The following is a 26,277-nucleotide window of genomic DNA, read 5'->3' as shown; positions in this document are numbered from 1 at the left end:
CTTCTATTCATATATATTCAAAGAAGGCATGAGATACTTTAGTTAAAGAATGACAATAGCAATAGTCAGAATATCAGCATTTGTGTTGGTTTTCTGACCCCAAATCCCATAAGAGAAGTGAAGGGAGCCAAATATTATCTTCATGCAGTAAGACTGATTACATAACAGGGAACCCAAGTTCAGAAAACTAAATCTCATATAATGGGCAGTAAGTTTGCTAACTCTTGCCCTAGACAAAGTTGTTAATTTTTATTAATCATGCTCGTGAGATATATCTATCCTTTGCTGGTTGTGAAACACTATGTCTGTCTTCTGAGGCTGCTTACTTTATAAATATTCTTGAATATGGATTTGGTCTCTTTTTTTTACTATAATGGAAATATTTGACATGGGCCACTTAAGAAAGAAAGTGGTTTATTTAGCTTATATATTCTGGGTATTCAAATACCTCATAATAGATAGCAATAGTGGGATACTTGTAAGACCAAGAAGATTACACCTAAAGTCAGGAAGCAGAAAGGGCTGATGCACCTAGGATTGCTTCTTTCATAACAATCTTCTAAGAATTCATGGGCCTGTAGGAGAGTTGCCTTCAGAGAGCCTATCCCCAATGACCTAAGGAATTTACACCAGGACCCACTTTTAAAATGTTCTACTACTTCTAAGTAGTATCACTGTGGGCACCAAGATTTTTTGACATAAAATTTGGGGTAAGGAAACAATTAAGCCATATTCAAATCTTTAGAGAAAAGCTAGCTTAGAAGAAAGCTGTCAATATTTCTGCTCATAAGACACGTAGAAATGTGAGAGACTCATTGAAATCTTGTCCTAACAAATATCTAATAATATTTTAACACTATAACAAAACATGTATTCCTATAAATCAGGAAAAATGGAGTACATAAACGAGGGCTTTCAAGAATTAATTTTTATTTTCATTTAATTTAATTTTAACTCCAAGCCTTTATTTCTACCATACTGACTAGAAATGTAATTTCAATCATCTGACAGAGGTGAGAGTTTGGGTAATGGAGTGAGAGTAGAGGTCCACTCCTAATTAGACCTAGAGAAAAGTCTAGAAAAGTTACTTGTCACCTGGAAAAATGAAGAAATATCCTCCAGTCTTAAACCTATTATTTTTTTCAACACATTTGTATCTTTGGTTTTAATGAGAAGGACTCACAGGAATATTAAAAAGCAACTTAATTCTTTTGCCATGCCTATCTCTGTAAGTCAGTCTATAGGGCTAATACTTCTCCATAGAAAAAGAACTTGAGTAAGCCTCAGAACTTGGGAGAGGGTGGATTATACTCCTAGGATTAAAGTCATCTAGCCACTTTTGTAATGAAATATGTCTCAATTTAGTAAGTATAGTGTAATAGTGAAAGTACTGAATTTCATTCAAGGTTAAATTTCTCTGAACTCTCAGCCCATCCTATAGCTCTAGTCTACTGCAGAACAGAAACCCTCAGTAGAAAATGGAGAATGATAGGTTTTGTTTTTAATTCTTGACTGAAATCTATAGTTAACAATGGTTTCTAACCTGTCTAGTGTAAGAAAATCAAAAGGAGACAGAAGCAAAGGTGCAGATGCAAAGTGGCAGAATAACAGGATGGCAGAATGGTAGAAATCCCCTTGTCTACACTGCCAGCTTTATTTATGTCAATAAGTTTCATAAGGTCACTGGTATCCGTATTACATTATTGTTCATTGTGTCATTAGGCAGGTTACAGAGTTATCAACATTATGCATCTTATTCCTCAGTTACATACTATAGTTGTGGTGTGCAATGTTAGGAGCTTTGTATCTCTCAAGAAAGTCCATTGTTTAAAGTTGCTATTATGTGGACAGGTTCAGGCACAGCAGAGCTAGATGAAACACTGTATTTGTCTGACAAGAGAGTTACTTTATTCCAAGGAGCTGAGCGCCTGAAAACATTGAGAGGCTGAAAAGACTCTATCTAGCACAGAGCCTCCTTATGCAGGGCATTGCCACAGCAGCTAGGCATCACACATGCATTAGTTAACTTACCAGTTCCTGGCAGAAACTGCAGAATATTCCAAGTGTGGAATATAGGGTACCTGATATCCCCCGGGAATTTGCTCACCAGGGAATGCTGTCCTGTACATTTCCATAACCAGAATCCTTACAGTCTAGGGTCTTATCCAGGGAGATACTGAAGAATAAGAAAAAATGAAGACCAAAGGTACTTATGTTTTTACTTCTTCCAAGAGTTGCTTTCTGGATTTTAGGGTTTAGGTGTGTGAGCTTGTCAGGAATTTCTTATCTCATTCTCTGGAGAATCCTTCATCTGATAATTCAACTAATGCAGAAAAGTGTATACCATTCTTTTGGTATGGATATGGTTCTCTACTCACTAAATCTAAAAGTAAGACCACCTTCCTCCTAAGCAGTTAGGAGAGCAATCTGGGTACACAGTACACTTCTAACTCTCATTTAAGAAATCTTCCAATTTTCAAACTTCTTTAACTATTCAGATTTATAGATATGTACTATTTTTTTCTCAATATCTACACTTCCAAGAATTTGTCCTGGGATATATTTCCAAATAAATGAAGTGAAGCATAGACAAGGTTATTCAAAATAGCACAAAATCACAAGAAATCTTTGAATAAACTATATGGCAATCTATATTAGCATAGTCAGATGACACCTATAAGTATGTCTCAGTGGTAGAGTGCTTGCCTAGCACATGTGAGGCACTAGGTTTGAAAAAAAATAAATAAAATAAAAAGTATTCTGTTCATCTGCAACAAAAAATAATTTTAAAAACCCCTAATGTCAGATAATGTCAAGTGTTATCTATAAGCTGAAAAAGATAATTTACCAGAAGTTGATGGTAGGAAAAGCAATCATAAAAAATTTAACCAACAAGAAAACAAATAACCCAGTCAACAAATGGGCCAAGGATCTGAACAGACACTTCTCAGAGGAGGATATATAATCAATCAATAAATACATGGAAAAATGCTCACCATCTCTAGCATTCAGAGAAATGCAATTTAAAACTACTCTAAGATACCATCTCATTCCAGTAAGAATGGCAGCCATTATGAAGTCAAACAATAACAAGTGCTGGCGAGGATGTGGGGAAGAGGGTACACTAGTACATTGCTGGTGGGACTGCAAATTGGTGCGGCCAATTTGGAAAGCAGTATGGAGATCCCTTGGAAAGCTGGGAATGGAACCACCATTTGACCCAGGTATTCCCTTTCTTGGACTATTCCCAAAAAGACGTAAAAAGAGCATACTACAGGGATACAGCTACATCAATGTTCATAGCAGCACAATTCACAATAGCTAGACTGTGGAACCAACCTAGATGCCCTTCAATAGATGAATGGATAAAAAAAAATGTGGCATTTATACACAATGGAATATTACTCAGCACTAAAAAATGACAAAATCATGGCATTTGCAGGGAAATGGATGGCATTAGAGCAGATTATGCTAAGTGAAATTAGCCAATTCCTAAAAAACAAATGTCGAATGTCTTCTTTGATGTAAGGGGGGGGGGCGACTCAAAACAGAGCAGGGAGGAAGAGCATGAGAAGAAGATTACCATTAAACAGGGACAAGAGGTGGGAGGGAATGGAAGGAAGAAGGGGAATTGCATGGAAGATGGAAGGAGACCCTCATTGTTATATAAAATTACATATAAGATGGTGTGAGGGAGAAGAAAAAAAAGAGAGAGAGAAATGTGTTACAGTAGATGGGGTAGAGAGAGGTGATGGGAGGGGAGGGGAGGGAAGAGGAGGGGAGAGGGGGATAGGAAGGGGATAGGAAGGGCAGAAGACTACAACAGACACTAGTATGGCAGTATGTATAAATGTGGCTGTATAACCAATGTGATCTTGCAATCTGTACACGTGGAAAAATAAGAATTCATACCTCATTTGAATAAAATATATGATATATGATATGTCAAGATCAATGTAATGTTGTGAGCAACTAATAAAAAAAAGAAGAACACAGATTGGCAAGAACAAAAATTTGTGAAAAGTATTGTGCCATTTTTAAAGAATTAAATAGAGGATATAGAACTGTAGATTGTATGCTTTAAGCAGAAAGAGAATGTAAAGCATCATGAACTTGGGATATATAGTTATCATCCAGTTTTACAGATGAGGCACTTAAACATCTGGAGGCTTATGATCTTACCCAGGCAGGTGATATCGAAACAAAAACAAAACAAAAATTTTAAATTAAGAATTTAGGAACAGATATTTAGAGAAGAGTAGAAAATTTTTTTTAAGTTAGAATGAACAAAAGGCTTCTGCTCTCCTCCCTCCCTTACTCAACCTCCCTTAAATGGATTTTCTTTCTTTAGCTTTCTGTAGTTTTCATTTTAGAGGCCTTTCACCTCTTTTGTTGTTGATTCCCATTTTTTTTTAGGTTATTGTAAATTGGGTAGTTTTCCTTATTTCCCTTTCAGAGGATTAGTCACTGATGTACAGAAATGCCTTTGACTTATGGATATCAATTTTATATCCTGGTACTTTGCTGAATTCATTTATTAGTTCTGGAAGTTTTCTATTTTTTGAAATTTTTTCGATATTTTAGGTATGGAATCATATCGTTGGCAAATAGTGATAGTTTCAGTTCTTTTTTTCTTATCTGTATCCCTTCAAATTCTTTCTAGTCCATAATTGCTCTGGTTAGAGTTTCAAGAACTATGTTAAATAGAAATGGTGAAAAAGGGCATCCCTGTCATGTTCAAGTTTTTAGAAGAAATGCTATCAATTTTTCTTCATTTAGAATGATGTTGGCTTTGGGCTCAGCATAGATAGCTTTTACAATGTTGACCTATGTTCCTGTTATCCCTAGCTTTTCTAGTGTTTTGAACATAAAGATGCTGTGTTTTGTGGAATGCTTTTTCTGCATCTATTGAGATGATCATATAATTGTTATCTTTAAATCTATTGATGTGATAATCACATTTACTGATATCCATATGTTGAACCAACCTTGCATCACTGGGAAGAACCCCACTTGATTGTGGTGTACTGTCTTTCTGATATTTTTTTTGTATTCAATTTATTTTAATGAGAACTTTTACATCTATGTTTATTAGAGATATTGGTCTGAAGTTTTCTATCTTAAAGAAGACATTAGAAGATGGAAAGATCTCCCTTGTTCTTAGATAGGCAGAATTAATATTGTCAAAATGACATACTACCAAAAGCACTATACAGATTTAATCCAATTACAATCAGAATCTCAATAACAAAACTCATAGAAGTAGAAAAAGCAGTCATGAAATTCATCTGGAAAAATAAGAGATCCAGAATAGCTAAAGCAATTCTTAGAAAGAAGATTGAAGCAGGTAGCATCACTAGATCAGATCTCAAACTATATTACAGAGTAATAGTAACAGAAAAGGCACAAGAATAGATTTGTAGACCAATGGTACAGAATAGAGGACACAGAGACAAACCCACATAAATACAGTTATCTCATAGTAGACAAAAGTACCAAAACATATAATGGAGAAAAAATAGTCTCTGCAACAAATGGTGTTGTTAAACTAGAAATTTATATGCAGAAAAATAAAATTAAGCCTCTATCTCTCACCATGCACAAAACTCAACTCAAAATGTATCAAGAACCTAGGAATTAAACAAGAGATCCTGCACCTAATAGAAGAAAAAACAGGCCCAAATCTTCATCATGTTGGGTTAGGCCCCTAGCTCAAAAAATAAAACCATGAATCAACAGTAGAATGGATTCAAACTAAAAAAGCTTCTTACTAGCAAAAGAAGTGAGGTGAATAGAAAGCCTACAGAATGGGAGCAAATTTTTACCACACACACACACATCAGATAGAGAACTAATCTCTAGGATATATAAAGAATTCAAAAATCTTAACACCGAAAGAACCAAATAACCCCAATCAATAAATGGGCCAAGGAACTGAGCAGATACTTCTCAGATGATGATATACAACCAATCAACAAATATGTGAAAAACTGTTCAGCATCTCTAGTAATTAGAGAAATATAATCAAAACTACTCTAAAATTTCATCTCCCTCCAGTAAGAATGGCAGCTATTAAGAATACAAACAACAATTACTGTTGGCGAGGATGTGAAGGAAAAGGCACACTCATACATTGCTGGTGGGACTGCAAATTGGTGCAACCAATCTGGAAAACAGTATAGAGATTCCTTGGAAAACTTGGAATGGAACCACCATTTGACCTAGCCATTACACTCCTCAGTTTATACCCAAAGGACTTAAAGACAGCATACTACAGGGCATTCTGTCTATCTACAAATACCAAAAAAAAAAAAAAAAAGTTTAATGTGTCTCAGGCTTGCCTGATTGTGATAACAATGATAACATCTAAGCAAAGGTTTTTAAATTTTTTCCATAAGTCAATGAAATCTTAATGTTTATTCCTGATTGAATCTAAAGTTCAGATTTCATAACCTCATTAAGTTCCTTATATCTCTTCTATGCAGTTCTGGGTAGTTGCTACCATATAATATTTGGTGTTTTTAGAAAGGAAACAGCTATAAATGGTAATTCTGTTTAATAAGCTTGTTTACCTGGTTCCTTAAGGTGATTAGTTTAGAAGTAAAACTCCTCCTTACCAAATAATATTTCTTGTATATTGGTTTATAAGCTATTTAAAGTGAGACTAATGAATTATAGTCTAAAATGTTGGACTTCCTCTAAATTATTTTAAAAATAGATAACTGGTCTAGTTACAATCTTTGTCTACAGAAACTTCTATCATGGTATTTTCACACTACAGCTGAACTCAGCCGCTTCACCTGCCAGCAGCTTTGGCAGTGGGTAGCCTCTAGTTGTGCTGAGTCATAAAGGTTTGAAATATTTTAGATTTCTGGTCTTTCTACATCTTTAAAGAAATTCCTTTCTAGATCTTTTGATTTTGATTAACTTTTTATACAGTACCTCTTGAATGTAGGTTGGTTGTCTTCTCCATTCCAAAGCTCTGGAAAAACTATTATTTTTGTTATCTTTGGCAAAACTTTATTTCCTGAAACATTCTATTTCAATCAAAACAGCTACATGCAACTCACAGAAGTCCAGTATTTTCTCTCTCTTAAAGTTAATTCTGGGTGATTTTGTTAACACCTAACTAGTGTTCATTCTTTAGTATTGTACTTTCTTGTCCTTTGAGTATTTATCCTATATTTAAAGATTTTAGTGTATGTACAAGATTAGTACTCCAAATCTTCAGTGTTTTATGATTAGAGGGTTGTCATAAAACAAGTAAACAAAACTAAAATTGTAAATTGTTTTGAATATTTAGAGACTTAGCAAGTACTTACCAGCTTTTGTAAACCTAACACTTTTTTTAAGTCACAAAACAAATAAACGAATGCTTGTTTGGTAAGTTGATATCTTCCCCACTCCAAGGTAAATTCAACCACATAAGAAAATACAAATTAATTGAAACTTCCTGGTGAAGCTAATCAATATGATAGCACAAAAACATAAAAAAATGTTAGACAGCCAAATGAGGAGCTATGAAAATGACCATCATGCATGCTAAAATTTAAAATTTACCATCAACTTCCAGGGAAAAAAGGTCAAGTTTCTGAACTCCAAACCTAATTTGATTCACACACATTTGAGCCAAAGTCAGACTTTCATGTGACCAATTTTCTTAAAGATTTCTTTTTTTTCCAATTCTGTGACATCTTTGGGTTTAAATTAAATAACTTTAACAACATTTAATTTGATTCCCTCTCTATTTCTTCATTATGATGTGGAGGCATTACTTTAAAACTTAAAGGCAAAATGTTTTTTTTTTTTTTTTTTTTTTGCTAGAAAATGAAGATATTTCCTTTGCAAAATCTAGTATAACCTTTGTGATGTTTCTGGTTTAAAAAAAGGATTTCCCTTAATTAATCATTTTTTAAATATAAAATAAGCTGTAGATATATTCACTATCCTGTCACTTAGTGAGTCTAATAGAACAAGTTCAGCTGTTGTTTGGTCTCTAAATAACTGCAGCAGTGTTTCTCAGAGTAATAAAGAGACAATCAGAACAGCACAAGCCATGGACACCAGGCAAAAGTATTTGAAAATTGGTGGTCTGAGAGATGCAGACACTTTCATGGCATGTAAATGTTTTTTCAGAAGGTTAAAGTAATATCAATGAATTGAACCAATGGAATTACTTCTTCTGATACCTAACAGAAATGTTAATTGATCATCAATCAGTAGCTTGAAATAAAAAGGCTGAACTTGCAGTTCTGAATGGATAGCCAGAAAAATTAAGTGAGACATAAATGTTATAAAAAAGGCAAATCACTTCAAGCTAAATTGCTTTGAATTACATTGACCTCATCCCTATACCTTTGAAACCTGTGCCTAATTGAGAGCAATTGATTTACCCTTTCAGCTTTCTTTTAAAGCCTATCAGATCTGAAATTTGAAATCTTAAAAGCTCTTTGCCAAATTATTATGCAATTGAGCCTTCATTTGAGAGTATTAGTTGATGACTAAGGCACACAAGCTGGATAGAAAAACAGTGCACGATGAATTTAAACCACAGAAATGTATTTTGCTCCCATGGGAGAAGGATAAAATCAGTACATTTAGAATATTTTATTTTTTATCATAAAATAATTATGATAGCAAAAAACATAAAAAAAATATTAGACAGAAAAGTGAGGAGCTATGAGAAAGACCATCATGCTAAAATTTCAAATTTACCATCTACATCCAGGGAAAAAAGTTTCTGAAACTTAAGAAGACTTTGTAAGGAAAACTTGTAACAAATTTGGTGCTCAGAGAGCATGATCCCCACCATGTGTACCCCTGGGAGATCAGAGGCAGGAGTGCCTCCTCTGCTCTTCACTTCAGATCTGACTCAAGGGCCACTGGTGTCAAAGAAGAGTGGGGAGCTGAAACTCCAAATCTTGGATCTGAAGAAAGAAAATTTAAAGTCAGACACAAAAAACCATGCAATAAAATTTATTATAACTGAAAGTTAGTTGAAAGTGAAGAAAAAGCAAAGTAAAGCTCAAACAAGGAGCACTCTTGAGAAAATGATTGAGCCATCTCTGAGCAAAGAATTACAAAGGAGACATGCTATCTCCAAATTTATTACTGAACTGGGGTCCTCTTTCAGCAACCTTCACCAATCATGTGTTCAACTCCTCCTTCACATTTTTTTACCTTAGTTTTTGATCTTAATTGGTCCTCTCCAGAATGTCATCATGGCCATCTTATTCAGGGGGGCTTCATTTATAAGTTAAGCCCATGTTAATGTGGGAACTGGGGTCAGTAACTGGTGAGAAGTTACCTTAGTGAGCCTGCACTACTAAAAGGAATCTTCCTTCCCAGACATAGCTAGCCATAATTCCTAGCTTCATACCAACCTCAATGGAACCTGTCAAGAATTAGTCCCATTAAGCCTTTTCTTTGACATATTTTTTCCAATAGCTCCTTTGCTTCTGTTTATTTTCTACAAAGAAACTACCACCCTTTGCTTTCTTATCCACTATGAAAGTAGTTTAAAGAAAACCCTAAAGTAAATTAAAGAACACTTGTGACCTTGCCATGCATTTCACTGCTTATTGTTAGTTACTGCCTAACAACTAGGACCAGGGAAACCCTGGTAGATATTCTCTGCAGGAGACACACCCAGTAAATTGATGGCTGATTCACAACAGATAAAATGAAAGGATGAGAAAGATTAACTGAAGTGGTTTGTCAACAGAGGAAGACAACATATGGATATTTCACAACTTCTTTTTCAAAGTCAAATCAAAGGCCTCTAAATCCTAGGGTCTAGTTGGGGTCCTTTTGAAAGGAAACTTATTCAAGAAGGATCCTGGCAAAGGGTGGTTTGCTGGTCTAGTAAAGAAAGTTATATTGATGAAGCCCAACAGTGATCACTCCAAAGGTGGTTATAAACAGTCTTATGGCAGTATTCAATTCAAGTAGGGATTCTCCCTTGCATCTCTTTTTTCTCCTTTACCTTCATGTTCCAAATAGTAAGGGTTCAAAAACTTTGACAAACAACAAAATCATTTATTCCAGAAGAGACAATCTATCCTCTTTTGCATCAAATTGCAGCTTGGAAAAGAAGAAAATATTTAATATTGCAACAAATTTGGCATTTTGATTATTACCTGCATCAGAAGATTTAAACTACTAAGTCAAGTCTGTGTTATCAACTTAAAGCTACTTAAGATCATCCATATCTGTTCTCACCTTCACCCAAGGATAAGGGGAAAACCAGGACACTGAATATATTTTAAAGGGCAATTGGATAAAGCAATAAAACTACTTTAATTATTATATCTCCTGAATTCTGTTTAATGCCTACATTACAGAATGATTTTTTATTAAATATTATTTTATTAAGGCATTTTATATTAATCTTTTTATGCCATAAGAATCCATTCAAATATAAAATTTTAAAGGATGAACTAACTAAAATTTCTAAATGTCTTATTAATCAGAATGTGTCCTTATTAAAATTAGTGGTTTCAAATTCATATTTTAAAAATCTGATTATATCATCATTGTTTACATCTTATTATGTGGCTGACAGCCTTATACTAGAAATAGTTCAAGTGTTGGCTCTGCTAATTTCCTGTTCTTCACTTGTACTTTCATTATTAGTATTGGCTACAAACTATCATTTCCTAAAAATTTTATTAATATACTTGGATATTTTCTGATGGCTAGCTTAGTTAAAGTTAGAAAATAATATTTGTAAATTTGTGTAGCTGAACTTTCATAAACTGCTACATATCCTAATACACTGCAAGTGAAATGTTTTCTATTCCTTCGTTGGTAATCACTTTAGACTCCTCTGCATTTCAGAGCTCTCCCTTTTTCCTCAGGATTGCCTGATTACCAGAAGAGGGATTACTGGTAAACTAAAGAAGTTAATGACTCAAAGCCCCCTACTCTGATGGGCCCCAAAACAATTTATTTGCAAACACTCTGTTTTCCTTTTCATCTTTCCCTCTATCAAATATTCCTTCATGTCAGTTGGGGTTTAAGTGGAAGTTGAATAGAGGATATATTTAGTTTGGGGTCACAGTCATTTTTTAAGAACACAGTTTTTTCCAAAGGCAAATATTGCACTTGAAATGTGTATGATGACCTAATGAAGAAACTTACCATAAACTATTCCATTAATTGCATTTTACAAATACAGTGAGAGAAGCAAATGTATACTAAACTCTTCCTACTCCTCTTTCAGATTCTCTCTTGTATTCTTTTCTTTAGTGTCTAAGATTAAAAGTGAAAAATTATTATTGCCCATGTAATATATGACAATATCATATGGCATGTCACTGAGATTATATCATGACCATTTATATCAAAACAATCCTATAGCTTCAGAGACCATCTGGTTGGGGGGGAAAAAGCAAAGGACAAAGTGGTCTCTAGCTGACTTATTTTTCCTACTCTTCTAGTTTTTCTTATCATTGTTATTTCATACTATTTTTCCTGATGTAAGAATCAAATGAATTCCAGAGTATGTTCACACAGCTTCTGTTATGGTTAAATATGAAGTGCTACCCAAAAGCTAATGTGTGAGACAATGCAAGAATGTTTTTGCATTTGTGAAAAGGTAAAATGATCAATTTATGAGGCCTATAATCTAATCGCCTGATTAATCTCCTTATATGGATTAACTAGGTGGTAACTATAAGTAGGTGGGTGTGGCTAAAGGAAGTATGTCACTGGGGGCATGACTATGGGGTTTATATTTTGTCTTTTGTGTCCTCTCTGCTTCCTGACTATCTTGAACTGAACAGTTCTTCTCTGCCACACCCTTCTGCCATAATGTTCTGCCTCACTTCAGGCCCAGATCTATAAAGTTGACTGAGCTATGACTGTGAACCGAGCCTCTGAAACTATGAGCCAAAATAAACTTTTTCTCCTCTAAGTTTTTTTATCTGATGTGTTGGTCACAGTGGAACAAAAACTAACTGAAAACACCTTCTTCAGAGTAGATAAATTAACTATGACAAGTTAGCCTTGATATAAAAATTTCAAGGCATGTTTTCAATCTCATGTTTAACCTAATAAAATTAATTGCCTGCATCTTTCTCAGAATACTTGGATGTTCACCATGTTGTTAGAAGCTTTTAACATGTATTATCTCATTGAATCTTCACAAGTAATCCAAAAGGAACTATTAAAACTATCATTTCAGGCTGGGGATGTGGCTCAAGCGGTAGCACGCCCGTCTGGCATGCGTGCGGCCCGGGTTCGATCCTCAGCACCACATACCAACAGAGATGTTGTGTCTGCCGAGAACTAAGAAATAAAATGTTAAAATTCTCTCTCTCTCTCTCTCTCTCTCTCTTAAAAAAAAAAAATTCTCTCTCTCTCTGTCTCCCTCACTCTTATAAAAGAAACAACCCTATCATTTCCTCTTTCATAGTTTAATGAAAGATAGACCATTTATCCAACACCCTTATTACCTCTCATTCACATTTGGTTTCTCACTCAACTGTGACTCATCAATTCAAATCTAAATAGTCAAAGTTAATACAACTTTGAAATAATGCATCCCAGCCAGAAGAATTATATAAAATAAAAACCAATGATGAAATTAAGAGGGCAGTTTTTCCTAAATTTAACTGTAAATTTATTGACTATGGTAAACTGCTTTTTCTTCACGGTTTGTGTCTATTCATGCATTTGGAGAACAGGGAACAAAGCCCAGGGAATTGGGCTAATGTGCTGAATCTAAGCCTGGTGGTACACAAAATACTAGCCTTTAAAATGCTGTTGTGGTTGAGTGATTTCACCCACTTCTAAAATGTTTTCTTAGGAATAGTCTAATATATAAATAGAATGTCTCCAGTATGGTTTACAACAATAAAAACCTATAAATACTATAAAGGTAGCTGGGGGTACAACTCTGTGGCCAGCCATATGCCTAGCATGTGCAAGGCCCTAAGTTTGACCCCCAGCACCATCAAAAATGAAGTAAATAAATAATAAATACACTAAAAGGTCAACAGCAGAAAGCTTTTTATGTAAATTTTCATGATTAGATTACCATTTAATTATTCAAGTGTATATGTATAGGTTTAAAAGCATTCTGAATTACACAGTAACATTCTAAAGATAATATTGTGACAAATATTTTTACTAAATTATATTATACTTTAAGATACACAAACAAGATTTTATTTTAAAAACAATTTATATATACAACCATTTATAAAATGTTTTATATATATTCCATATTAAACAATCTAGAGAAAACAATTTTGAGCATTTTTATCTCTTCTTAGAGTGTTTTCTGGTATTATTTCACCTTGAACAATATTTCACCTTGATTTTTAAAAGCAAAACGACTCCATGAAATGAGATAGATTTCAATCTATTCAACAAACACTTATCACTAGTCTATTATACAATTAACTTACATTTAACCAGCATTTTTAAATGAAGTATACCATAGATAAAAGGATTATAACATGGTCACTGTGTTTGGTGAGCTCCTAGTTCACTAAGAAGAATATATAACACATCAAGACAACTATTGCAATAGCTGCTATAAGAGTGCATAAGGTAACAGTGGAGATAGAAAAAGAGAGTGAGATCCTCAAACTGGGAAAATCTTGGATGGTAAAAATATAAGACAGAATTTCAGATAGATCAAATAGCATCTACAAATGCATGGATGCATTTTCTGTAAAAGAAGTAAAAGTAGATGGAAAGAAGGTGCATACTAGATTATGTCAGATTTCTAAAGCATTGAGGGAATAGACAGTATAGTTACACTATATATATATATATATATATATATATATGACAATACTACTCTTGAAGACCGGTTATAGTACTAAAACACTAGAAAGAGGAAAATCACTCAGAAGGATTTAAAAGAAACCAGGTAAGAGGCAATAAGGGATTTATACCAGATAAGTACAAATGATGATAAAGAGGAGGAGATGAATTATAAAAGAGACAGTGTTAATAAATCAGATCAATTGAGTGAGGAGTTGATAAGTATCCAGGATAACCTTTTATTTTTTTAATCATATGAACAATACTAACTTTAGGCAAAATTAAGTAATATGAAACAAGAACTAGACAAAGTATAAAACTTCACTTAATTCAAATTTTTATTTACTGAGCATCTATTCTGTCCTCGTCTTCTAGTTGGTTAGGTGCTAGGGACCTAGCAATGATGAGACAAATGATGTCCCTGCTTTCCTAGAACTTACTTAACTCTCTTAGGAGCATATACAGAATTCAATTTAGCCATGTTTAAAGTAAGATGGCTATGGAACATTCAGAAGAAATGACAACTAGACATTTAGATATTTCCACATAAAATTCAAGAAGAGGATACAAACGGTAGTTTGAGATTTAGAGATCAATATGGTAATTCTACATGGAGACAGCAGGTAAAGAACAAAATACTGATAAACATCAGCTATTTAAAGGTAATATGGATATAAACTATCAACAAATATATGAAAAAGTGTTCAACATCTCTATTAATTAGACAAGTCAAAACTATTGTAATATTTCATCTCACTCCAGTCAGAATGGCAGTTATCAAGAATACAAGCAACAATAACTGTTGGCAAGGATGTGGGGGAAAAGGCACACTCGTGCATTGTTAGTAGGACTGCAAATTGGTGCATCCAATCTGGAAAACAATATGGAGATTTCTTAGAAAACTTGGAATGGAACCACCATTTGACCCAGCCATCCCACTGCTCAGTTTATACCCAAAGAACTTAAAAACAGCATACTACAGTGACACATTCACTTTAATATTTACAGCTGCACAATTCACCATAGCTAAACTGTGGAATCAACCTAGATGCCCTTTAATAGATGAATGGATAAAGAAACTGTGGTATATAGACACAATGCAATACTACCATTTAAAAAGGAATAAAATTATGTCATTTCCAGGTGGATGGAGTTGGAGAATATCATTCTAAGTGAAATAAGCTAATTCCCCCTCAAAAACAGGGGCTGAATGTTTTCTCTGATAAGTGGATGTTAATCCATAATGAGGGATATCCAAAGCAGAGGAACTTTGGATGGGACAATGTGAAGGGGGAAAGGTTCCATGAGGGTAGGAAAGATGATGGAATCATATGGACATCACTATTCAAAGTACTTGTATGAAGACAGGAATGGTGTGACTCTTCTTTGAGTACAACCAGAGAAGTGAAAAAGTCTGTTCCATTGTGTACAATGAATTAAAAAGCACTTATAGCTGATTAGAACTAATAAAAAATAAATTAATTAAAAAATTTTTTAAAGTAGAAGCCAAAGTCTGGTAGTTATCACCTTTCTAGTTTATCTTGTTCTTTAGTCTTGCTGCATTTCAATCATTGATTTCCTGATAATGATGATTGAATAATTAAAATATTTATAATTAAAACATGGAAAAAAAATAAATGTAATATGGAGAGAGATGAATCAATGAAGGAGAAGAAGGGGAGTAGAAGTAAAACATTCACAAAAACTAGAGAAAAAAATTAAATGTGGTTGATGATGTGAATTGGTGCAGTCCGTTAACATAGACTACCAAGTGTCCATGGGATTATGGAGCTAAGAGGCTATCACACACCTTTGGGAAACCATTTTCAGTGGAAGGGGACAAAAACAAGGTTTCAAAGGTTTGAATGGAAGCAAGGAATAAAGACAGCATCTATGTATTGCTTCTTCAAATAACTTGACTGAGGACAGTGGCTAGAAAAGACAAAAACTCAAAAGTGAACCTAAGGTGAGAGAGATTCAGAAACTTTTTTCAGCTTTTAGGGAAGGATACTTCCTTAGTGAGGAATCCTGTCAATAAAAAGTATTGAAAATAGAGGGAAGCAGAGGAATAAGTGATCAGTAAGATCTTGTGGGAAATGAAAGTAGATGGCATGAAAGCTTTGGGAAATATAGTAGCCTTGAATATGAAATTGTACAGCTTTACTTGAGGGTACTGGCAAAGGCAAATGTATATGCAGAGGGTAAGAGACTTGACAAAGTTACTGCCTAATGACATTTACTCCCTGTCAATTTTAGAACGAGCAGCTAAAGAGAATGGAGATTAGCCAAGGCCTCAAAAGAGGGATGAAAATTTGAAATATCTGCTAAAGGAAATTCAACAGTGAGGGTTCAATTGAGATCAGGGATCACATGCTTCTATGATAAGAATAGCTCCTATTGTGTGTTTTTCTCTAGATGTACTGAACAATCCCTATGTGGGGTTGAAATAATTAACTGGAAAAGTTGATCCAAAGCCTCAGATTCACAGGGTACTGACAACAGAAAGGTGATTTAGGAATCTGAAGATCATTGTAAGAGGGATGTTCTTATCATTGACCATAGCCTCTTGCCTGGTAGAGGAAGTGATCTGAAGACAGATGCAAGAAAAAATGGAGAATTAAGAGACTGGAGATTTATACTGAAAAGGTCTAGGAAGAAAGATAAAAGAAAGCTATAAAGTGAAAGACGATATTTATCCAAAATAACAATAACATAACAAAAGCAATAAATAGCAATTGTGTATTAAGCAATCATATGTGACAGGCAGGGCTTGAAATGTTTTATTTTGCATATTATTGTCATGATGACCCTATCAGGTAGTTATTATTGTTAGATTTTTTTTTCAAATAAGTACTGAAAGTTGAAATAACTTTTAAAGATTACAGAGCCAATAAATGGCAGAAAACACATTTTTTTCTGTTTTACTGTGAAGGCCAAAGTCAAAGACAAAAGGATAATAGTTTATTTATTTTGGCAGGGGGTTACCAGGGATTGAATTTAGGGACACTGACAACTGAGCCACACCTGCAGACCTATTTTGTATTTTATTTAGAGACATCTACTTTATTTTTTTTTATTGGTTGTTCACAACATTACAAAGCTCTTGACATATCATACTTCGAACAATAGTTTCAAGTGAGTTATGAACTCCCATTTTTACCCCAAATACAGATTGCAGAATCACATAGGTTACACATTCACATTTTTACATAATGCCATACTAGTGACTGATGTATTCTGCTACCTTTCCTATCCTCTACTATCCCCCTCCCCCCATCTTCTCTTTCTATCCCATCTACTGTAATTCATTTTAGAGACATCTACTTTAACTTTATCCCAATTCACTCCATACTCCTTTCACTAAACTCTGCCTTCCAAGTCTTCATTTATTTTCTCCCCACCCACTTCCCTCTTTTTTCCATTAAACCCCTTTCCTTTGTAAATAAACTCTATCATGCCTTGCACGGTGGTGCATGCCTGTAATCCCAGAGGCTCCAGAGTCTGAGGCAAGAGTTCACAGCCAGCCTCAGCAAAAGTGAGGCATTAGGTTACTTAACTTCCTTTACTCTACTAGTATTCCTTTCACTCAGTTTTATTTATTATACATGCCCATAGCTAATTTTGTCAAATTCATTCTTCATTTTCTCCCATTTCATATCCTCTTCCCCACTTCTTGATCTCTTCCTGTTCCTCTCATCTTCCCTATATCTTTATAATATCCAAGATCTTTATTTTGCTCTATCAGAAGTAATTCAATTGTTGATTTTCTTAATCTGGCTAATTTCACTCAGCATGATGCTCTCCAGTTTCATCCATTTAATGGAAAATGCCATCAATTAATTCTTCTTTATGGCTGATTAAAACTCCATTGTGTATATATGTTATATTTTCTTAACCCATTAATCTATTGAAAGGCTGGTTCCATAGCTCAGCTTTTGTGAATTGTCCTGCTATAAACGTTAATGTGGCTATATCATTATACTATGCTGGGTTTTGTTCTTTTGGATAAATAATAAGGAGTGGGATAGGTGGAACATATGTTTTTTCCATTCCTAGATTTTTGTGAAATCTCCATATTGTTTTACCAGAGTCTTTGAGCTAATCCTCAAATTATATTCTGGTGCCATCATCATTAGGACCGCTATAGATGATTCTGTAAAATGAATTTTTTTTAAGTAGGGATTTGATCTAAGTAGCATGAAGATGAATAATAATAAAACAACTTTTTATTTCTACCTGTTTCCTTTACTGTCCTCCATCTTCTCAAAAGAAAAAGAATAATTATGGCATTGTCAATTGCTTTTGCACTACAACCTATGTTTTGTTTCTTAATCTTCTTGGTACCAATGCATGCATCCCCTATACCTGGAACTTAACAGAATCACAGGGTTGAGATTGGAAAGCATAGATTCCCTTATCCTTCTCTTAACTACAGGTTTACAAGTAATATATGTTTTTTTCATAAATGGTAATGTATATAGTATTTATCATTTACCTTGTGCTTTTTTTTATTGGTTGTTCACAACATTACAAAGCTCTTGACATATCATACTTCGAACAATAGTTTCAAGTGAGTTATGAACTCCCATTTTTACCCCAAATACAGATTGCAGAATCACATAGGTTACACATTCACATTTTTACATAATGCCATACTAGTGACTGATGTATTCTGCTACCTTTCCTATCCTCTACTATCCCCCTCCCCCCTTACCTTGTGCTTTTTGTTTTTATAAAAACCAAGTACTTTTTTTTATTACTTATGTATATACAAACAAGGTCAAACTTTTAAAAAACATTTTTATTAGTGCTCCATAGTTACAGATAGTGGAGTGCATTTTGAAATACTTATACATGCATGTAATATAATATAATATAATATAATATAATATAATATAATATAATATAATATAATATAATGCTTTTTTACAATCCCCATTACTTAGCTGGTGTAGTGACACATGCCTAAAATTCAGTGGGGTTGGGGGCACTGAGGCAGGAGCATCACAAGTTCAAAGCCACTCTCAGCAATTTAGTGAGGCCCTGCCTCTAAATGAAAAATATAAAAAAGGACTAGGGATATAGCTCAATGGTTAAGTACCCCTGGGTTCAATCTCGATTACTTCCACTTTCTCTTCCTTCCTCCTCCAACTTCCCTTCATCTACTGGCTTTCTTTGTACTTTACCTTTCCTTCTTTCCTTCCTTCCTTCCTCCCCCTCTCCCTCCCTCCCTCCCTCCCTCCCTTCCTTCCTCCTTCCTTCTCTCTCTCTCTCTCTCTCTCTCTCTCTCTCTCTCTCTCTCTCTCTCTCTCTCTTTCTTCTTTCTTTTTGTAATTTGTACCTAATAGATAAATGTGCAATTCATTGTGATGTATTCATACATGCACATGGCACGATTTGGTCAGTTTCATTTCAGTTCATCTACTTTCCCATGCCTCTTTCCTCCCCTTCAAGTCCCTTCCTCAACTCCACTGTTCTCCTTTCATTTTCCTAGGATTCCCTTTCCTTTTTTTAATTCTAATTTTTCTCTAGCTTTACTGCATATGAGAGATAATATTCAAATTTTTGAGTTAGACTTTCATATCTTTCAACATGATGGTCTGTAGTTCCATTCATTTACCAGAAGATGGAATAATTCCATTTTTTATAACTGAGAAATCTTCCATTGTTTATATACACATTTTCAATATTCCTTCATCTGTTGATAAGCACCTGGATTGGTTCCATAATGTGGCTGAATTATACTGCTGTAAACCTTGTATGCATGTATCGCTATAAAATGCTGATTTGAGTACTTTTTGATTAATAACAAGGAATGGGAAATCTGAGTTATATGGTGGTTTCATTTTTAGTCTTTTGAGGAGTTTCCATATGCTTTCCAAGGTGATTGTACTAATTTCTAGTCCCACCAACAATGTATGAATGTACCTTTTCCCATACATCCTCACCAGCATTTATAATTATTTGTATTCTTTATGATTGTCATTCTTACTGGAGTGAGATAAAATCACAATGTCACTTAAATTAGCATTTCCCTATTGCTAAGGATGTTCAATACTTTTCACATATCTGCTGGTAATTTTTTTATTTTTCCTTTCGAAAAATGTTTGTTTAATTCATTTGCCTTTTATTGATTGGGTTATTTGAGTTACATTTGTTTTATATGTATGTATTAAATTTTGTTGTTGAGTTCTTTATATATTCTGGATAATAATGCTCTGTGTGAAGTGTAGCTGGCAAAGATTTTCTCTCATTCTGTGTGTTCTCTCTTTGTGCTCTTAATTGTTTCATTTGTTGTGCAGAAACTTTTTTAATTTGATGCCATCCCATCTATATATTTTTGGTTTTATTTTTGAGCTTGTTAATATCATGTGTTGATGTTAATGTTCAGTATTGTTAATGCAGTTGGTGCCGGAAATAATGTGTTAGAATTTTGACTCTATGTTCTCTTGTAGCATTTTCACTGCTTCTGAAACCATAGGTTTTTGATCCACTTTATGTTAATTTTTGTTCAGGGTCAGAGATAGAGATAAAATTTCATTTTTCTACATACAGATATCCAGTTTTTCCAGCACCATTTGTTAAAAGACTATCTTTTGTCCAACATATATTTTTGGTATGTTTATCGGAAATTGAATCCAGGGCCGCCTAACCACTGAGCCACATCTTAGCCCTTTTTATATTTTATTTAAAGACAAGGTCTCACTAAGTTGTTTAGAGCCTCAATAAATTGCTGAATCTGGCTTTGAACTCAGCCTCCAGCCAATGCAATTATTGGTGTGCACATTATGCCCAGCCTTGAAAAACTTTTCTTAGAAAGGCATTTTATATTGGGAATAATACACTGAGTATTATTTATGGAAAATAAAAAACTAAGGCACTTTTTGCTATTATAGCTTCTAAGAAATGCATATCAGAGGAGGTTCAGTTAATGCTAATAATAATTCAATGATTACTTATGCCCTTTAAACTGGAAATACAATGTTATAAACTGAATTAAATAGACGGAATTACAAAATCCCAACCTCCTAAAATACTGCCACTCTATATGATTAATCATCTACACATCACAAGGTTTTAGGTGTTGATATCTAGGATATCTTATTCTGGATTAGTTTTATTACAAAGGCATGGGTATGTTACACCACTGATTTACACTCAGCTTTGCTGTTATTTTTGTTATGAAATATATCAAAAATTTCAGGGAAAGTGTTCATTAAGTCTTGTTGTAACACATCCTATAGTATGCCTTAACATAATGAGAGAAGTTTAGAAATATGTCTGAAATTCAAAGTTATAAAATCTTATGCTGTCTCCTTAGGGGGGAAAAACTAATATTGCTATGCTTATGTTGTCTTCTAGTATTAAAATAACTGATGTTTACAGTGAAGTTCATTTGCCTTTTTCAGATCAGTATTTTCATGACTCATTTGTCTAACTATGGGAATGACCGACTGGGATTATATACATTTGTTAATCTGGCCAACTTCATGCAGACCTGGACCAACCTGCGTCTTCAGACTCTGCCACCAGTGCAACTGGCTCACAAGTATTTTGAACTCTTTCCTGATCAGAAAGACCCTCTTTGGCAGGTAAAATTGGTTCAATTATTAGTACAACTAATGAATCCCATGATCAAATTGTGTACCTCTATGAGATATTCCAAATCCGAAAGAGTGAAGGCATCTGAAAAAAAAAAAAAGTACATTTGGGAAATGCTAGTGTACCTGAGAAACTGTTTCTTTCATAATTGTGGTCTTATGTTTTGCTCCATATTAACCTGGATTCTGTTTTATTGATCCTTAGAAATTATGGTGTTTTCAGTGGGAAATTCAGTGGATATAATGTTTTCAATCAGGAGTGAGATATCTATTTGCAGATTTCAATAGGTTGAAAGAGTAGAAGATTGTAAACAGGTTTTGTGCTAGGCAGATAGTCAACCAGTCAGCCTTTAACACATCCTCTGATCTATAAATGACTAATGCACATTAAAGGGTCTCAGAGAAGCATTCCCTTCTGACATCTGCTTCCTGAACCACAAGGCTTGTAGCTACAGAATAGTAGTTGCTTTCAGAAATATTATTTGTGGATTATTTTGGACCCAGGGAAGGTGACATGTTTCATGGATAAATCACTGAACTTCTTAAGAAAAAAAAATCACATTAAACTTCTCTAGGGATATAACCAGATTTCAAAGCACAGTTATGTGTTGTAGAACTGTGGGAACCATGTTGAACCAAAATTTTCTATGACATAACTTGTGAAAAGAAATAATCTTAGCAAATAACTTAATATACTTATTATTTGTCACATTGGGCTCTTCACATCTGTTAATTCATTTAACCAACACAAATGTCGATGTGGTAGGTATAGTTGTTATCCGCACTTTATAAGTGATCATACCAAGTCAAAAACAGGCTGAGTCAGTTAAGCAAAGTGACATATCTACTGTTGTTGCAGAAAATGAAACAGTTCCATGCTTGCTGACTCCAGAGGCTGTGCAGAGCTGATGACAAAACAACACAGTCTTCAGAAGTAAAACTCAATATATTCACAAATTGAAGTTGTGGTCAACTTTGAACTCTATATTAAATCCATTCAGCCATGACCTGAAAACTAATTACTCCTTGAGGATAAACAGATAATTCCAAGAAGAGACATAACTATATTTAGCAGGTTAAAGTTGGTGGTTGTGGAATTATAGCTGCATATTACTTTTTAGTTGTTATAACAAGTATCTTTTCATCTTACTACTACAAAAACATCATCAAATGTTATCCACTGGAAAGACATAAAATTTTCCTGCTTATTGAACACCTTATTTTTAAACAAAATCATTTCTTCAAATAACAAGTTTAAAATAACATTTTTTCCAAACAGCAATATGAATATTCTCACCTTAGTCTTTACTAAAAAACCAGATTACAGTATTAATTGAATATAAATTTAAAAATGGTCCTGTTTGCCCAGTCTTGACATAATATTCAGGGATACTATAATTCTTCCCAATTCACATAATATTACATAATAAAACTTTGAAGTTAAAAATTAGGGATAGTCTAGATATATCTTACACAATGGATATTGGTTTCAAGTTATTATAAGTATAAAACAGAATATTAAAAGTAATTCACCTTCATTTTACCCATTTTCTAAAATTTAGTACTTTTTAACATCATAGTCTGTAAAGTTACATTTTTAGATAGACATTACAAATCTTTGAAGGCATCTGAAGGGTTGGCTATCTCTTTAAATATTATAATAATGATTAGATCCCTATCCGTTTGAAGCACAGTTTGAAGCACAGCAGGGAAATCCCTTTGAAGCACAGCATGGAAGCTTAAAGTTACTTAGAATAAAAATCTGACACTTAAATTCATTTATTTATTTAATATTGATATTGAATTAGTCAACTTTTAGTTTGGCAGGAAATATAGTCTGCTCAACAAGCGCTTCTCTATCTTCTCTCTCTCTCTCTCTCTCTCTCTCTCTCTCTCTATATATATATATATATATATATATATATATGCAAAAAAATTAGAACATAGAACTGTTCAGTAACAGAAAAAATGTTAAACTATAAATACTATGAGATTTTATATAGAAATATATAAATATATTAAATAGAAATATATCTCCTCTCCCACCTCCTCACTTTCAGCTTCAGTATGAAAAGACACCTGTCATGCCATTTCAGGACTTTCGATTAAAAAAATTAAAAACCAAAAGAATTGTCTTTGTTTATCTTGTTGCTTCCTGTGATATCTTCTAGGGATAAAAGTTGAAAACGATAATACACAATAAACATATACAAATACATCTCTATATTCTTCAATTTAGAATCCTTGTGATGACAAACGCCACAGAGACATATGGTCAAAGGAAAAAACCTGTGATCGCTTACCAAAATTCTTAGTAATAGGACCCCAGAAAACTGGTAAGAACTTTAATGCTATGATTAATCAAAGAGTGTAAAAATATAAATGACTAGACAGTGAATTCTTAAACTTCCTATAAAACTGATGGTTAAATAACATGTTATCTTCTTACATGATCTTTGTTTAGTTCAGTATAGACTTAAGTATTTTGTCAAAGTGTTTTTTTTTAATGAAAAGGATGAGGTAGATGTCATACATTTTGAATATCCAGCAGTTAATTTGGTGGAACATATCATTTTTTCCCAAAGATCTTCATTGAAAAACGTTAACAGAAAGGAAAACTAATCATGTGTTTAGAAAGTGTGACAGGAGTCTGTCAAAAGTCAACAGGAACACATATAAATACCTAGTACTCTATAATAAACACCATCCAGTACTCTATAATAAACTCCTCTTTAGTCTACCATCTCCATGATATAATTTATTTGTAAACAATATCTTGCAGAGATGACTAATTTTTAAAAGTTTAAAATATAGCTGACAAGCAGAATTCCTATACGTGAAACAAAAAAGTTTGTGCTAAAAAAGGTATTTATTCATACCCAAGAGAAATCTTTTGTACCATTTCCTGAAATTGGTATGCAATTTTTTCCATAAATTTTTTGTTTTTGTAAGAATCAGTATTAAAATGAAGCCCAATGGAAGCTTTAAAATGCCAGACATTTAAAATGTATCCTGCGTGATAAATTATTGAGGCTCTTGGATTCTGGCTTCATGGAAAACAGCCATTTCAACTGCATTGTTGCTATTTCACTCAGGAAAAAGCTGAAGAGAATTCTATGCAAGGTCCACAGAGAGTTAAGTATTTTAATTTTTTTTTCTTAGTCCCATTTGCAAATATCAATCTGAAAACAGTATTGATGATATTTTTTCTTTGTGCTTATTTATTTCACTTGTCTTTATCTATCTAAAGTCAAAAGACATCTAGGAAAACATTGAAACTGAAGCCTTTTCAGTGAACTCCCACTGTCATCAAATAACCTTGTCAGTAATACAAGGATAAGTACATCTACTCTCTGAAGCTTGACATACCACGTTTGCTTCAGGAAGCCCTGCAGGGGATGCTTCCTCTTATGCTGGGCTGGATAAACAGGTATTTTAATATTATGGTTAGATGGCAGAATTATTATTTCTTATTCTAAACTCAATTTGGTTTCCAAGTGTATATGCTATTATTTGGATATGACATTTGTCTTTGGAAAATAATATTGAAAATTATTCCCTTTCATAGAAATTGATTTTTCCCCATATTATTGAGATATAATTTACTTACATTAAAATTCAACCATTTTAGATGTCAATTTGATAAATCTTGTGAACTGTAGTTACATAATTACCACCACATTCAAATTATAGAATAGTGTTGTTCAGAACAATTCTCCATATCCCTTGCAGCCAGTTTCTCTAAGCTGCATCATATCCCCAGCCAAAGGCAACTACTTTCTATCACTGTAGTTTTACCTTTTTTAGAATTCCATATAAATGGAACCATACTGTGTATAGTCTTTTGTATTTAACTTCTTTCATTTATCATGATACTTTTAAGATTCATTCATTCTATCTATATCTATCAACATTTTATGGAACTGAATATTTTACTCAGACAAAAATATTTCCTCAGATCAATCCCATAAGAACTAAATAGCTTTATTTTCCCACACTTTGTTGTGTGTGTGGTGGGGGAGGGAGGGTACTGGGGATTGAACCCAGGGACTCTTTACTGCTATATTGTAAAGTACAATTGTGTTACATCTCCAGCCCTCCCCTTTAAAAAATTTATTTATTTATTTTCTTTTTAATTTTGAGACAGGGTCTTGCTAAATTTCTGAGGGTCTCGCTAAGTTACTGAGGCTAAACTCGAACTTGCATCCTCCTCCCTCAGCTGCTAGAGCCTCAGGCATGCACCACACTAAATAACTTTAATTTTTACTTCAGTTTTGTCACAAGTATTTTCCTGGTTAATTTTGTATAGATTTTTGGTTATCTGGATATTCAAATACTTTTGAGTGTTTTACGGTGACAAAAAAATAAATAAAAACTAAAGCTTCACAGTTTTTTTTTAATGTATATAACTATCATTATGTACTTGATTTACTATTGAATGTATATACAAATCAGTTTATCCAGCCCAAATAATATGTGTGGATAAAGATGGAATTCAGAAATCATGTATCTGTTTTTTGACCACTGAAAAATTATACCTTTTATTGACTATGAAAAATAATTACATTATATTTATTTTTTCTGTTTGTTTAATTGATGCTGGTCATGAAACTCTATTTTAAAAAGCAATAATTCTTAAAAACAAAAATCAGAAAAGAGTGTTTTTCCAAAATATTTCAGGAAAGAATCAATGTTTATTTTTATATTATAATATTTGTGTTTTTTATTTTTATAAATATTTATTCTTTTCATTGAAAATAAAAAAGACACTTAGGACTGAGGATATAGTTTAGAGGCAGAGTGTTTGTATAGCATGCATTAAATCCTGGGTTATATCCCTAACAACAAAAATAAGTTAATTAATTAATTAAAAGGATGTATGCTTTTTTTCTGAATG

General features: G+C 33.5%; 1 protein-coding gene across 15 annotated transcripts in view; it reads left to right on the top strand.

Annotated features, from left to right (window-relative positions):
- LOC101971473 (N-deacetylase and N-sulfotransferase 3) overlaps positions 1 to 26,277 on the top strand; it is a 161,912-nt gene that overhangs the window by 110,091 nt on the left and 25,544 nt on the right. For 12 of the 15 annotated variants that reach the window (XR_005737244.2, XR_013426006.1, XM_040292925.2 and 9 more), the window contains 2 exons: positions 21,189 to 21,371; positions 23,620 to 23,716. Coding sequence is in view for 12 of the 15 variants with exons in the window: in XM_040292925.2 (XP_040148859.1) it covers positions 21,189 to 21,371; positions 23,620 to 23,716 (280 nt within the window). In the remaining 3 variants the exon portion in view is untranslated. Of the gene's footprint in view, positions 1 to 21,188; positions 21,372 to 23,619; positions 23,717 to 24,332; positions 24,784 to 26,277 lie in introns of those variants that run through there. The other 3 variants (XR_005737245.2, XM_040292927.2, XM_040292928.2) reach the window with 3 other exon arrangements.

Source organism: Ictidomys tridecemlineatus, chromosome 9 (genome assembly GCF_052094955.1).
Source record: "Ictidomys tridecemlineatus isolate mIctTri1 chromosome 9, mIctTri1.hap1, whole genome shotgun sequence".
Classification (NCBI taxonomy): Eukaryota; Metazoa; Chordata; class Mammalia; order Rodentia; family Sciuridae; genus Ictidomys; species Ictidomys tridecemlineatus.
The sequence above is the reverse complement of the archived record's forward strand: the minus strand, read 5'-3'. Positions and strand labels throughout refer to the sequence as shown.